The following is a 14,099-nucleotide window of genomic DNA, read 5'->3' on the forward strand; positions in this document are numbered from 1 at the left end:
CACATTAACCCTGAACCATCAGCTCAAGCTGCGTTAGCATCTGTTAGCATCTTACCTGGTCCCAGACGCATTATTTTGGGTACCAGTCCTTTGTAGAGTGCCAAGTACCTGGAAAAAACACAGAAAAGGGTTTCAGGAAATCATGTACATGTATGTGCACTTGCTTGAGAGTGTGTGTGTGTGTGTGGTGTGTGTGTGTGTATGGCGACTTGTGGCCTGTCTGTCTACTTCCCTCGCCTGTCTCTCACCCCGTCAGGTTCACAGCTGGGGTCTAATGGCCAGCGGAGTCAAAGACCTGCCCCTTAATGCATTCAAGGTGACCGGCGGCCGCCTGCCTACGCCGAGTGCTCCCGGTCCCGCTCCCTGCCCCCGCCACTGATGGCGTTAATAAGGCTCGACCCACTTCCTCCCCGGCCCTCTGTCTGATTAGATTGACCCGTAGAGCGCGGCGTGCCTCGTTAGGGTCTGCTTAACGACATCTCCCATAGGGACCACTAATTAGCCGGGACTGTGTTGTGTTAGTGTAGGGGACTGGGGATGTCCCCCCCCCCCCTCCGTGCACCCCTGCAACGCCAACATTTCAGCACAGGGCTGCTGGGCTCACTAACTACAAACACGTCGTCCTGGAGGAAGGTGCATCGCAAACACAACGAAAATATGCTAACGTTTACTGTCCAGCTGACGGACGGCAGAAATGAGCGTAGCGTCCATATTTGGTTTCCATTCATCAGATCAAACCGACCCCCCCCCTCCCCGACTGCATTGTTAGCGGAGGAAACTCGCACCACATCACCCACTCTAACTTGTTGCCGCAGCTGGAATCATTTGTCTTCTCTGACAGACGGTTTTGGCCGCTCGTCGGCGATGAATTGCTAATGAAGCGGTCCAAGTGTCTCTTTAGCCCCCGGTGCGGCGGCGACGTGGACGCTCACCCCTCCTCCCGGTACACCAGCGCCATGGTCTGGAAACAGGTGCGGTATTTGATCTCCCCGGGCACCGGCTGGGGGCCTTGGATGCGGCTCTTGGCGACGTCGAAGGGGATGTTGACGCAGGAGGAGATGGTTCCGGACACCAGGCCGATGGTGAACTTCCTCAGGAACTCCAGGGTGGGGTCCTGGTCCAAGAGATAAATGGGGATAATTTAACAAGTGCTTTGGACTCGACTATGATGCTACAGGAGAGGAAGTGGAGACGCCGCGCACGGACGATATGTGATGTCTAAAATAATAGATTAAAGCACGAGAGGGCTTGTGCATATAATTGCAAAGCCGGCATGAAAGCTTGGATCATTTTATGGTAGCGGGGGGTAGATTAGGACTTCCTGGCTGTGGCGCAGGGCTCTGATTGGCTGAACAGAAGCACATGTTCTTTGAGGAGCCAGCAGAGAGGATTTATAAACAGGGTGCATGCAGGCAGACTGAGGAGGCATATGGGGACAATTTGTGTAATTGGGCTGCGACTGGGCGCAGGGGTATTACTGTACCAAAGAAGCCCAGACTCAGAGAGCTCCGACAGCTAATTGGCCGGGATATTTTTACAAATGACAGCAGCCTCTTTGGTCCGGGCCTTTCTCAAGTGGCTGGACACCCTGAGAGTCGAGGTAAATCAACAGCTAATCCCACTTCTTCTCTTTTCCTCCGGCGGGCGGTGTGGAATGGGGCTAGCATACCCGCGGCCTAAGCACACCCATCAAGCCACTTCCTAACAGCCTTAAGCAAACATCTCCTCGCACATTCACCTATGAGTGATGATTCCTCCCGCACGCTGTTAAAACAGCCGCGCGGGAGCAGCCCGGATTCGGCCGGCTCAATTTGCAAGTTCATTGTTGCCGACTAAAGGGGATTTGGAGGAACGCCGCCGTCCGTTCGGCCTGCGAGATGTCGGAGCCGCAGTATTTATGCGTCTTCAACAATAGTCATCGTTAGCCTCTCGCAAACATCATTCCATCCGTGTATACAGATGTGGCCCAGCCCCACAAAGAAGAAGAAGAAGAACAGAGCTATTTGGGTCACCTAGCCACATAATTATCATCCAGAGGAGGATGACCACTCGCTCCTCTGCTCGCCGTGCGTCACTGGAAAAATGCGGAAAATGCAGCGGGCCCGGCAACCTCCCCCTGAAAATAGTCTCTGCTTCCAATTAGTTCATTGGAGTTAATCTAATGCTCCCAGTTTGTACATGTGGAAGGGGCGGATGGTAACATTTCCATTAAACAAAATTAACTTTTGTTTGGGCCATCAGAGCCTGCCGGATGTGTAACCTGAAACTTTGAGGATGTTATGAGGAGCAAACAGATGAGGTATTAGCGGGGCTGATCTTACAAGCTCTTCTCTGATTTTGGCTTCCTCCCTGCTGAGGCCGGCAGCCTCACTAATCATACTGTCAAACACTCGCAACTCTCCCATGAGGCGAAGTGGCTGGGACATGTGTAGCGCGTAGCCTGGAGGCAGCAAAAAGCTGCGTGTAGCCGAGGTTAGAATCTCCTGGCTCTCCGTCTGCTGTGGGCCAGGAAGTGAGGGTGTGTTACCGGGCTGGTGGGGATGGCGTCCTTAACGTTGAAATAGAAGCCAAAGTAGATCATGTTGAAGACTCCGTGGCGTCCCAGCGTCGACGTCAGCCCTTTATTCAGGCCTTTCCGCCCGAACCCGTCCGTCTTTATGATGCGTCTTGCTTGAGCGAACGAGGAGGGTTGCTGTAAGAGAGGGCATCCGCTGAATAAAGCGCAGCTCACACAAACACGTTGCCAGTGATTTATGCCCAACAACCTCTTTGAAGGCGTCTCTGTTGGCCTGCAGGCTGACTTTCACCACCTCGAACGGGTTGACGACAACAGCTTCAGTCAAGCCTGCGCCCAGCCCTGCGACGGACAGCGCCTGCAGGAGGAAGGACGGGGTTTCAGAGCACGTTGGGGTCCAGACTCGCCTCTTTTTATGCATCTTAGATGGACATTTGCTCGTTTTTTTCCTGGTGTCGGTCGTTGTTTGACAGACGCTAGAGACGCCCGTGCTTATTATCGTCGAGAGGACCCAACAAAATGGAGGAAACGGGATCGTGAGAGTTTTTCGGGGTGAAATACGGGAGATTCCAAATGTCTCGGCAACAGAGGGCGGACGACAAATTGCGGCGCGAGGGTAGTGTTGTGAAGGCACCTGAGTGTTTGCTGTAACTTGAGCTCCTCTGCTCGCTGTGGGCTGGCTCAGCGTACATGTTAGTGCATGTGAGCATGGCTGCCCGTCCCTTTCTACCCTCCAAAGTCTGTTTTAAGGCAAGTTAGCCATGAAAAGGTTCTCCCAGGAACCATTGTGTTGCAGTGTGAAACTGACAACCTTGATGAAACAAACCCAATTAGAGGGGAGTTTCCATAGCAACTGTGACTGTTGGGACTGCAGACGTCAGAAGGTTGCGTCCCCACCTTCTCAAACTCAATGCCAGGGTGGACGTGCTGTTCAATGAGGGCTCGGGCTCGTGTTACTGATGTTAACAGTTAAACAGAAGCGTTTGCGTTCTCATCTCGTTGCCAACGTTAGCAAGAGCGACTTCAAATCCAGAGTGACGGCAGGTCAAGACTAAAGATTAGCTTTGGTACAGAGGAGAGTTAGCAGACAGTAGCTAGCTGGTGGCGCTAACTGTAGCTATTTATTGAGTGCAAGTCAGGCTAAAATGCTACTGGCCGCTCCGATCCTCTGCTTAGAAAATACAGATTTAGGCACCAGTTGCCGAAATACTCATTTCTGTCCCTTCTGGAATTAAAAACCATCCAGATTCAAGTTTCTTATTTTTCCTTAAACCGTGCCATCGTTTTGATACGCGTCCGACCCCTTTGTAAACATAATCAAGTGTTTTAGTTGCATAAATCTGGGTTAATCCTGAAGCATGTGGTGGTTGTTTTAAATATATCTCCACTTTTTGGAGGGTCTAAATGTAAACAGGCTGTTTGGTTAACAGAACCAACTGTCCATGGTGTCTTAATCCCACCATAATAAAACAAAACCAATCAAGTAATTTCTGTAAAATAAACTTGTCGATATTCCTTCATAGTTTCTGATGAGACACTTGAAACTGAAGCCTATTAACACACACACACACACACACACACACACACACACACACACACACGGTTTAATTTGTGCCAACGGTGAGGCGGCAACATGCATGTTTATCAAGATTTAAACACACGCGTCACTAAAATGTGCTCACATCACTTAGAACAAAAGATCGATGAAATCCTCCTCTGACTTTTCCAGACACACCCCTGCGGACTGATGTGGGCGTTTGTACATATGAGGAATTTCTTTAAAAACACACTCACACACACGCACGACAAACAACTGTGTGAGTATGCCGCGGCAAAGAAAACAAGAACCCGAAAAACAAGCAAACACAACCTGTGTGACAGAGGCGCCATAAATGCTGCTGGACTAATTTGATGACCAAGGATCAGAAAAAACCACAAATGTCACATATGGGTGCGTGCGCGCTCACACGGAAGTAATGGAACCATGTCGGGACCGCGTCTACGGCTCATTACTCTTCCTGGCTCTTTATCCTGCGACCATCTTCTCACACATCTTTGTGATGTTTACACAGCCAGGAAACCGGCCTGGATTCGTGTTATTGGGTCTTTAATTGAAATGAAGGTACTCTGTGGCGGGCAGCGGTCTATTAGAGACTGTCTGTAGGTGAACAGGTGTGATTTCGGTAGGAGGGGGGGCTCTGGGAGGAGGGGAGGGTGAAGGGGGAGATTGAGAGATAGCGAGGGAGGAGGAGGAGTGCAGGGTGATGGATAGGGCAGGTAAACATTTCTCCACCAGCGGTTGTTCACACAACGCTGCTTTCCAGGTGAGCCATCCATCACGCCTGACGCTTGGCTGCCACCTGAATAGCTGGTGTGTGACGGCCACACCCTGGCCATGCAAATCTGTCCAAATTTGTCCAGCTACAACACAGACCAGGGACGGAGCCATTGAGACAGGTGGTGGGACCAGAGTACAAATGATGCTATTGATGCTAATCGCGCTAATAAGGAAGCAACGTTTTGGATATAGTGTTGTAAAAATAGCAGAATCAGCAAGACTAGCGTGTTAGCATAGACGCTAAACGTCGACACATAATCAGCATTGGAACAGCTGAAATATGGTGCAGAGCAGCACGGGCGGCGCAGCTCAGTTCTGCAGGGTTCTGAGAAAAGTAAATTAAAGTAGCTTCTGTTCAAATAAAACGTGCAATTTAAACTAAATTGTCCAGAGTAGTTTTAGTTCTACGCCGCTTCCTTGATGGTTGACCAGAACTCCCAACATTGTGTTGTTGTATGAAATTCACTTCATTTCTGGTTTGGAAACACAAACTCACATTAACCCCTGCAGCCCCAGACTCCACATTAGTGGGAACAAAGAGCTCAGTGCTAACAGGAAGTGTTACACCAAAGCTTGTGTGTTCCAAAATAGTTTTTGGCCTCACTGGGTGTAACGCTCTTTCTGGCCCAGCCGGAGTGTGTTTGTTTTTCCGGGTAACAGTGTGTTCAGGTGTCGTGTGTGCTGGACTCACAACGCCCGGGGACAAAGGGGTCAAATTCAGCAACTTCTTGTACTGCTCAAAGGTGAAAAACTGCGGAGAGAAGAGAAAGATAAATGAGCTGTTGCCGTGGCGACGCGCGTTAAAACGCTGACACCGATATAACTCATCGGCGATGGCGCAGACACGCCGCTGGAGGCGGAGTGCGTGAGACAGAGACGATTCCGAGGAAGAGGCTTGTGGGGGTGTGTCTGACGTCACGCTGGCCGTCTTAATCTGGGCGCCGTTTCACAACTTTGCTTGCTACACACAAATTATCAGCCCATCAAATATGCCAGATGATATTTACTGGGCCAAAAGGAAGGAGCGGTCACGGGTTCCGTGCTAGCGCCATGCTAGCGCCTCCTGTTACACCCCTCAGCTCACCTTCACGGCCCTCTTCGGCGTCTCAGCCACGATTGGCGGCAGGATTCCCTTGTAGAAGCCGAAGATTCTGCAGACAGAGAGGAGAAATTTACTTGATGGTCGACCCCCAGGTGCCACCAACTGGGATTTATGGAAAAATGGTCTTCTTTGAGGGCCGATCCTGGACCGGCTGTACCATTAAAACCACAGATAAAGGTTTACTCCTCCTCCTCCTCCTCTTCACGCCTGAGGCTGCTGGGATGGACGCCAGCATGACCATCAAACGCCTCAACATCAGGGTGGTTTTAAGGTTGTTGCAGTCTGTGATAATTAGTCTTCTGGACGGTTGGCTTAGCAAAACAAATCACTGGACACGGCCGCATTTATGAACTTCATGCACGACCACAAAACAATTACGGTCCCTGTTTGAGCGGCGTAAGCTGGGAAATGTAATTTATCAAGTGCTTCACACGTGTTTGTAGACTTTGTATTGTATAATGTGACAGCCTCGGGCGTAAATTACACCCCAAAAGGGGACACATGGAGCGTAATTGAGTAAACAAATTCATTTTCCATAACTAATTTCTTAATTTTGTCACACTGCGTGGGAATAAATGGCAACCACATGTCGAAGACAATCAGCGAAGACAATCATGAGCGATCTTAATGCAGCAGAGACACGGATTTACTGACTTCAGGCCCGTCGGGCTCCAGAAATCTGGATCCTACATCTCATATCATGCAACAAATTGCTGCTACGGGCTGAGCTGAGCTACGTTCATGATGTCATTTGGGGTATTTCTGCACCAACTGAACTGCTTCAAAGATGCGAGTGGAGCTACTAATCGGGTTTATATTTCCCAACACCCGCGCGCTCCTTCCAGCCGCCGCTTTGATGAATGTGCGCGGCTACCGCTCGCCTACTTCCAAGCCTTCAGAATGTAAACAGAAAATATAGTGCCGCTGTTTGGCAAAATCACTGCTGAGATATATCCTGAAACCACAAACGCTGGCAGAGAATTTCTGCAGAGGAAATGATTTAAGTGTTTTTTTCATGACTCCACGTTCTGTACGTTTCAAAGGGCAACAGCTGTATAATTTCAGTCAATTTGGTGCTCTAGCTTAGCTTTGCTCGCTCATAAATCCAGCCGATTTAACATGCGAGCCGGTGCCAGGAAAATGATAAAATAAGTTACGTACGGAGAGAAAAGCCTGGATAAAACGCAGGTCGTGGCGTCATTTCCATGTGGGAGAATGTTTCTGTAAATCTTTTAAGGATTTAAATGCTTCGGAATCATTTACAGTTTGGACCTGTCCCATTCAAACAATGAAAATTCTCCCAGGAAAACAGGCAGGAATGTAAATTACTGATGAATATCTGCTCAGGCAGTTTCAGGACAGCAAGTACACCTCACAGCTCAGTCTTCCACATCAGGTCCACCCTTACTAAAGTCCTGTGAGGGACCGGTCACCTGTGTCACCTGTGGCACCTGTGTCACCTGTGCGGGGCGTCGTCCTGCCTCCACCCCTCTTCCCAGGACCGAGTGCTTCCCTCCTTGGGCCAAAAAGGAGGATTCAAAAGAAAACCTGAAGGCCCTGAAGATTCAGACTATTTACAGAACTTGACAGAAGCAGAAACCTGGAGGTTTGAGCCTTAATGTTTGGGTTGTTCGGCCGGTTCTCCATGAGAACCTGACCAGCCTTTGACGTGCAAGAAGGTACAAGCACAATAAAGATGGCAGATCACTCAGATATCTAATTTCCCTTAATCTCGGGAGGCTAACCCTACTCATCAGACATCAAAGCTTGAGACTTGATAAGAGTCAGCTAAAGTTCTTTCCTTTTCAAATGATCATTTAAAGATATTGGGGGGGGGGGTCAGTTATATTGTTATCCCCACCCTCCCACCGGGGGATCATTCTGTTTACAGACGTGTGCTTTAAAACGGTTGAAATAGGTAAATAACTCAATCAGGTCTTGTCACGTAGGTCAGGCGTGTGGGATGTCGCAGCCCCTGGCGGTGAGGATGTGAACCGACATCAAGTAGACCCTGTTGGAGTGCCTACGGTGGCTGCTTGGGGACAAAAAGCTTCTCCAATCGCTTCCAGTCCCGCGGCCATTGCTGGGTGAACGCGGCCAAAACGTCACCTGGGAAGAACCACGTGTGGAAGCAGACGGTTGGGCGTTAAATGAAGCGTATCCCGTGGCTTCGCTGCGTGCAGGCGAGCGCGTATTGATACTGAACACAGGTGAGCGGACAGACTGTGACCTGTGCACGGCGGCACCGGCGTTGTTGTGGCAACACAGATTATCTGGCCCGATTTGGCCCCAGTGTAAATATTGTGGGTGCAGGGGCTCGTTTGTCCTGCACATAACTCCAGAAGGACGGGACAACCTCCGCTCCCTCTTTATGGCGAGCCCAATTAATCCCCGACATCGTTAGTGTCAACAAGTTATTTCAGTCAGACGGAAGCCCATTCCCTCGCCTCTGTCTGTCCATGCAAATGCTGGCCACAGATTTCCCGGGTGTGGTCAGGCTGGGGAGCCATCGGGTGGTGATGGAGGAGTGAATTTTGTTACAGGACAAATATGGCCTCTAGTGAGTGGCCCTCGTTTGAATGCTCATTTGATTTCCAATGGAAACGACACGTTAAGTCCCCTTTTGGCTTTTTTTAAACAAATGGCCTCCTGACACAGAGCGAGTGAAGGACTGGAGGCGACGTGCACGTGTGTGTGTGCGTGTGTGGGATTTGGCTTTCATTTTCATAAACCTTTCCTTTTTTAACAGCCGTGTGGGGAGGAGTTTGGCACTGACTCCGTCCAGTGGAACATTTCCAGCACATTTTGCTCAATCCCAGTTCAGTTTTCAGAGGAAAGTCACGAGAAGGGAGAGCGGTCTACCAGCACGCTTCCACTGCAAATGTGTTGTCTCGTCTTGTCTCACCTTGACTTTATCAGTGACAGGGAAAATTACTGCCATTAGAGATTTACAAGATAAACGCACAAACGACACATGAATCACACAAATTATGAAGCAACAACATTAAAATTCTGACATTATCTCCTCATATCATTACTTTCCTTCGCTCTTTATTAGTACGTTAAAATATATTGTGGACAGTGCCACAAGGTTCCATATGGATGACATTTGGGCGCATTTAGCGGAACATCTTTGAATTTTAGGAACCGAATACTTGTCCCCGGTTTGTGGCAGAACCTAGAGTGGCTGTTGAGTCAGAGAACAAAATATTTTTCACGACTGGATTTACAAGTATTTCCAGTTGGAGATATTTTTAGAAATTATCTTGGGAATTTGGAATTTGCCTTTTGTGCTGCGGCTGGGCCCCCGTACTAGCATTAGCTGATGTGTTTAAGGCCAAGGATCTCTAATGTGATGGACGTTTTTCTTATTCTGTGGACCGTGCTCTGGGTCCTGACCCAGACCCTGGGTACCCCGCTCCAGAACGCAAGAGAAAAGAGTCTTTTTTGTTTCCTTCCAGACGGAAACACTTAACAGGCGCTCACGCTGCTACACCCAGAGAAAAAGGCCTGTAAGTTAATACAGCAACAAAGTGTCTGTGAGCGGAATCAACGCCGTCACACACGCCTGAGCACGGTTATGGCATTTAATAATGTTGTGTTTTTTATCATAATAATCTACTCTAACATTGTCATTTTTCAGACTCCCAGGATTCAAATGATTTCCTGCAGTTATATATTTGGACCTTTGCATGTGCGCGTTTCCACATGGTTGCTCGGTTTAATCACCAGGCTCGTGCTGGGAGATCAGGTTTCATCCCTCATCACATCAGAGAGCGGGAGGAAGAGAGGTTAGCCACGTTGTGCTAGGAGCTGAAGGCAGAGGTTTATTTTTATTAATAATAATTCCACAATGGTGGAACTTAATTCTATTTCTATTACTTAGGCCTAAGTGGTTTTGACTGGCGGTAATCTGGGACGTGCTACTGGGGAAAACCTCAATAGGAGCAGGTCGTTCCTGATAAGTGGTGGATGGGAAAGTGGATCTTCCTGCTGCAGTGTTTCTTTAGGTAAACCCACAGTCAAATATCGGTCACAGGTGATGTGAACGTTGCTGTGTAATTTGGCAACAGCTTTATTATGTCAGAGACTGTGGAAATTCATGTGAATCTTGTGTCAGAGGACACACCTAAAAAGCATGTAGGCACACAGGTATTGAATTTCACACTGTGTGTTTGTGTGTGTGTGTGTGTGTGCGGAACTGTAGCTGGATCTGCTAGACTCGCGCAGAGCTTCCAACTGTCACAGGCCGGGCCTCCCTCGCACCTCGCTGCAGATCGGCTTCATGTCCGCTGTAAAGCTGTCGACTCGCCGTAAACAGAACGAGCACCTGCGTCGTCTCGCAGGCCTGTTCCTGGGGCAGGGGCAGGGGCAGGGGCAGGGGCAGGGGCAGGGGCAGGGGCAGGGGGGGCTAGGCTATGGTGCCTGCTTCACTCAGAGGGTTTTACATCCTGATCTGCTGCTGAATATCTCTCATCTCTGGTGACAACTTTTGGACACGTCCCATAAACTGATGCTGTGTTTTGTCAAATAGACAATTAAAAAAAAACTTATTACCAAGCATTATTTCTAAAGGATATTCCTTGATTTAAAAGGAATTGAATCTGATGAAACTGGATTAGCCCTTTAATAAATGCCATGAGCTCTTTCTGCATTTGTGTTTGTGAACATATCGATTCATCCAAAAAAAAAAAAAAAAAAAGGGCTGAATGAATTTAAATCTCTGTAAGATCAAAGACAAACGAGGGCAATTACCTCCTTGTGCACACAGGAAACAGGAAGGCTGAACCGACTGTTAGCCCCAATCAGTGGGTTTTTTCTGTGCGACGGATGACAACGGTTGTGGAAAAACCTACCCCTCATTGCGGAAGATGGTCCGGAAGCAATCACCCAGGCTCTTGTAACTATTGGGGTCGCTGCTTCCTCTTTGGATCTGGAATCTGTAACGACAAACAAGTTCTCATTACTCTCTCAGTGCAACAGGCTACTGTACACAGTCACACCTGTGTGTAAAATACACTCAGAACAAATGGGATCTTATCATAAATGAGCTCGCCGTATTTTCCTCAGCTCTCCTTTCATGTGTGTTTTTTTCCACACTCCTGCCACCAGATCCCCCCAACACAGAGGAGAACTCAAACATTTATTTAACCCAACCGATCCAATTAGCCGCCCAACTCCCCGGGACCAGGCCTGTTGCAGCGAGCTTTTCAGCTGCTAACACGCTATTAAGCCGATCGAAACAGCTCTTCAGTTACGTGTAAATTTTTAATATGATGGAGCCAGTTGAGGGAGTTTCTGTTGTACAGCAAACACGCTGGTGCCGCGCTAATAAAGGCAGCTAGTTGCGTGTAAATCTTTTACATGACAGGCCTGTCGCGCTGAAAAAGAAAGAATGTAGACAGAGTCTGGTAGATTTTCATGTTTTAAGATGATCGGAGATCTCATTACGGTTTAGAAGTGACCATCCCCCCACAAATAAAGCAAACGGGACGTGTTTAAGGCAGATCAGACCTGTGTGCTCTTCATACAATCACTGTGTGTTCTGAAGACAGCAACATAAGCGGATTTAAGGGAAGGGAGAGGAGGGTAATAGGACAAGAAAAAGATTCCCTCCTCATATGGCTTCAACTGCCAGGTCACAAGGTCAGCAGTAAGTCGTCCATGCGGGTGCCTGATGGGGCCATAAAGAGCCCCCGGGTTCCAGTGGAGGGGGGTTTAGTGGGGTGAGCGGCCTTTCATATCGCTAACAGATTAACATCTTAGAAGGGTGTCCCTCAAATCCTGCTTTGTGGATTCCCAAATAGCTTGTAACCCGCTCCTGAAAACCAGTTAAAACAGCATAATAAATAGATGTCTGACACCATATTAAAGAGAAGAATCAAAAGAAGGGCTGCAGGGATGAGGGGATGGCGCAACGAGAGGCACGGAGGTGGCGGTGGCAAAAGGCCGGAAGATTTAAGACCACTGGGGCTTGTAAACATATTCAAATCTGGCTTAATGAAAGGCATATGATGCTGGGGTCAAGGATGGAAGGGACCCTGTCCCCGGTCTCCTCCTGTCTCTGTGCTTTGCTTACCTCAACACAAAGTAGCTCTTACAGAGTTAGTTCGAAAGGGCTGCGGTCCGGTTCCAACCCCCTGACTCGACTCGCGACCCCGAGGTCACCTCATTTCCTCATGGCCCTCTCCTACACTGCCATAAAAGCCAGGGACCAAACAGCAAGGCCCGTGGAGTGGGAGATAATAGGGAGGACCAGAAGAACTTGTGGCAGCAGGGGAACCATCAGGCCCCTGGCAAGGAAGTTGCTAATGTCACTCGTCATGGAAACCAACATTGAAAATAAGGGCAAAGTATGAGTATCCCATCTGTAAAGACAAAGACCTCAACTTTTGCTTCATAATTTCATCCTCTTTGGCCAGAGAGGAGTGGAAGGTGGTCCACTTTGCTCTGGCGGATTCTCTCAGCCTTGGAATCAGCAGCAGAGATCGTAAACTCTGCAGATAGAAGACTCTAGGAAGCCCCGGGGCTTCTTTTAAACACGCCGCTTTGAGCGTCTCTTTCAATCATAGCAGGCAGAGATACAGTTTACCCTGGTGGAGCTATTGAGGAGATCTGTGGGTTCATCGAGAGTACTCCTCCTTTCATTCCCTTCCAATATCCCTCTCTTCCAGTGGTTCTGTTTTACAGGCCCAGAGCTGCCCATGTGAGGGTGAAGGTGAGGGCAGGTTGGGGCTTCTATGACCAAGACATCGGGGTAAATAATAAGACTTTACCCATCTGACCTCCACTGCCTATAAAAGTACAAACCCTCAGCGTCCATGAAGTCAAAAAGGTAAAGGAGGGTGGAGCAACGGTTCCAGGTCCAATTCTTTGTATTTTTATGGGCAAGAGCAGCGTGTTTGAGGTCCGTGCAAGGCCGTGCCCGCTCCCAGACCCTTGAACCGAGTACCAACAAGACGGGCTGTCACATCTGAGCGGACGAGATGTTGGGGTGACGCTCATTAATGACAGGGGGGAAAGGGTGGAAGGGGCCTTGGAGGTGCAGATCAGGAGAACTCTGGCACTAATGGTGTTCTCTCAGTGTCAGTCCGACCTGGTTCAACACACGGACACCTCACATCTCACGGATGATCCTATTTACAGATAGGACTCCCTCTCCAGGCGTCAAGTATATCATCTCCAGGGAAAGTCTTGTTCTACTCGTGGCTTTAGGAAATGCCAAGTACAGTGTAAAAAAGAAAGAAATGAATCAACACAGCCACAGGATGAAATCTCTGGGATAAATCTACAGACAGTCCAGCAGGAAATATAAAGCCGAAATTGATTTTTTTACAGCCAGACAATTAATTTTAATGAGGCGGTAGAGGACCATTGGATTGGAACATGAGGTTAAAAGCATTTTGCCGACCTCAACAGTCCAACACGATGGTCACGGCCTCGGTTAGCCTAAACTATTTGGATAACCATGAATAGAAACTGTCAACAATAGATGCAAAAGTTGTGTGTTTGCTCAATAATCTCGGAGCGTATCTTTTCCACGTTGGACTTCCATACAAGTCTGACACTAATCCAGTGTAACTATGTGCAGTTAAACGGCACAAGAACACTAGCCAAACATTAAAAACTGAAATACAACAAAAAAAAAGTGTGCTAAAGTAGAAAAATATGTTTGAGTGACTGGAGGAGGCCAATAAAGGAAGACCTTAGGAGGAATAGGAAAACAGTGTCAAAGGGAAGAGGACACAGAGATGGGAGCAGAGGGGAAGTGATAAAGCCCCGGAGCTCGTGACACGGCAGGCTGCCAGAGTCAGATCTGGACTGGTGACACAAGAACTGCAAACCCGCCGGACCTGGGGCAGCTTGAGACATGGGGCAGTATGTTAGGGGCAGATAAAGACGGAGGAAGCTGGAACTTTGGCTTCTTTCTCAGTCTGATAAAACCAACTCCGGTTCCCTTTGGTCATGTTGGGACCAGTTCTGTCCAGATGTCTGCTCATATACCTTGACCTCTCTGACCTCAGATCAGGCTGTGCTGCCATGAAGGAGCAGGAAAAGGGCTGCATAAAACAGCATGAGGATGGGCCCAACCTGAGTCAGATGTTTTGAGCATTACGAGTGTATTTTTGAGGCGATGACACGTT

At 48.7% G+C, this 14,099-nt stretch overlaps 1 protein-coding gene across 4 annotated transcripts in view; it reads right to left on the reverse strand.

The window, feature by feature from the left end:
* Nucleotides 1–14,099, reverse strand: part of slc25a21 (solute carrier family 25 member 21) — a 60,645-nt gene that overhangs the window by 1,661 nt on the left and 44,885 nt on the right. For all 4 annotated transcript variants that reach the window (XM_057058359.1, XM_057058361.1, XM_057058362.1 and 1 more), the window contains 7 exons: nucleotides 10,812–10,895; nucleotides 5,938–6,004; nucleotides 5,545–5,604; nucleotides 2,766–2,873; nucleotides 2,528–2,692; nucleotides 933–1,114; nucleotides 56–108 (listed from right to left, as the gene is read on the reverse strand). In XM_057058359.1, the coding sequence (XP_056914339.1) occupies nucleotides 56–108; nucleotides 933–1,114; nucleotides 2,528–2,692; nucleotides 2,766–2,873; nucleotides 5,545–5,604; nucleotides 5,938–6,004; nucleotides 10,812–10,895 (719 nt within the window). The remainder of the gene's footprint in view (nucleotides 1–55; nucleotides 109–932; nucleotides 1,115–2,527; nucleotides 2,693–2,765; nucleotides 2,874–5,544; nucleotides 5,605–5,937; nucleotides 6,005–10,811; nucleotides 10,896–14,099) is intronic.

This window comes from Takifugu flavidus, chromosome 16 (genome assembly GCF_003711565.1).
Source record: "Takifugu flavidus isolate HTHZ2018 chromosome 16, ASM371156v2, whole genome shotgun sequence".
Classification (NCBI taxonomy): domain Eukaryota; kingdom Metazoa; phylum Chordata; class Actinopteri; order Tetraodontiformes; family Tetraodontidae; genus Takifugu; species Takifugu flavidus.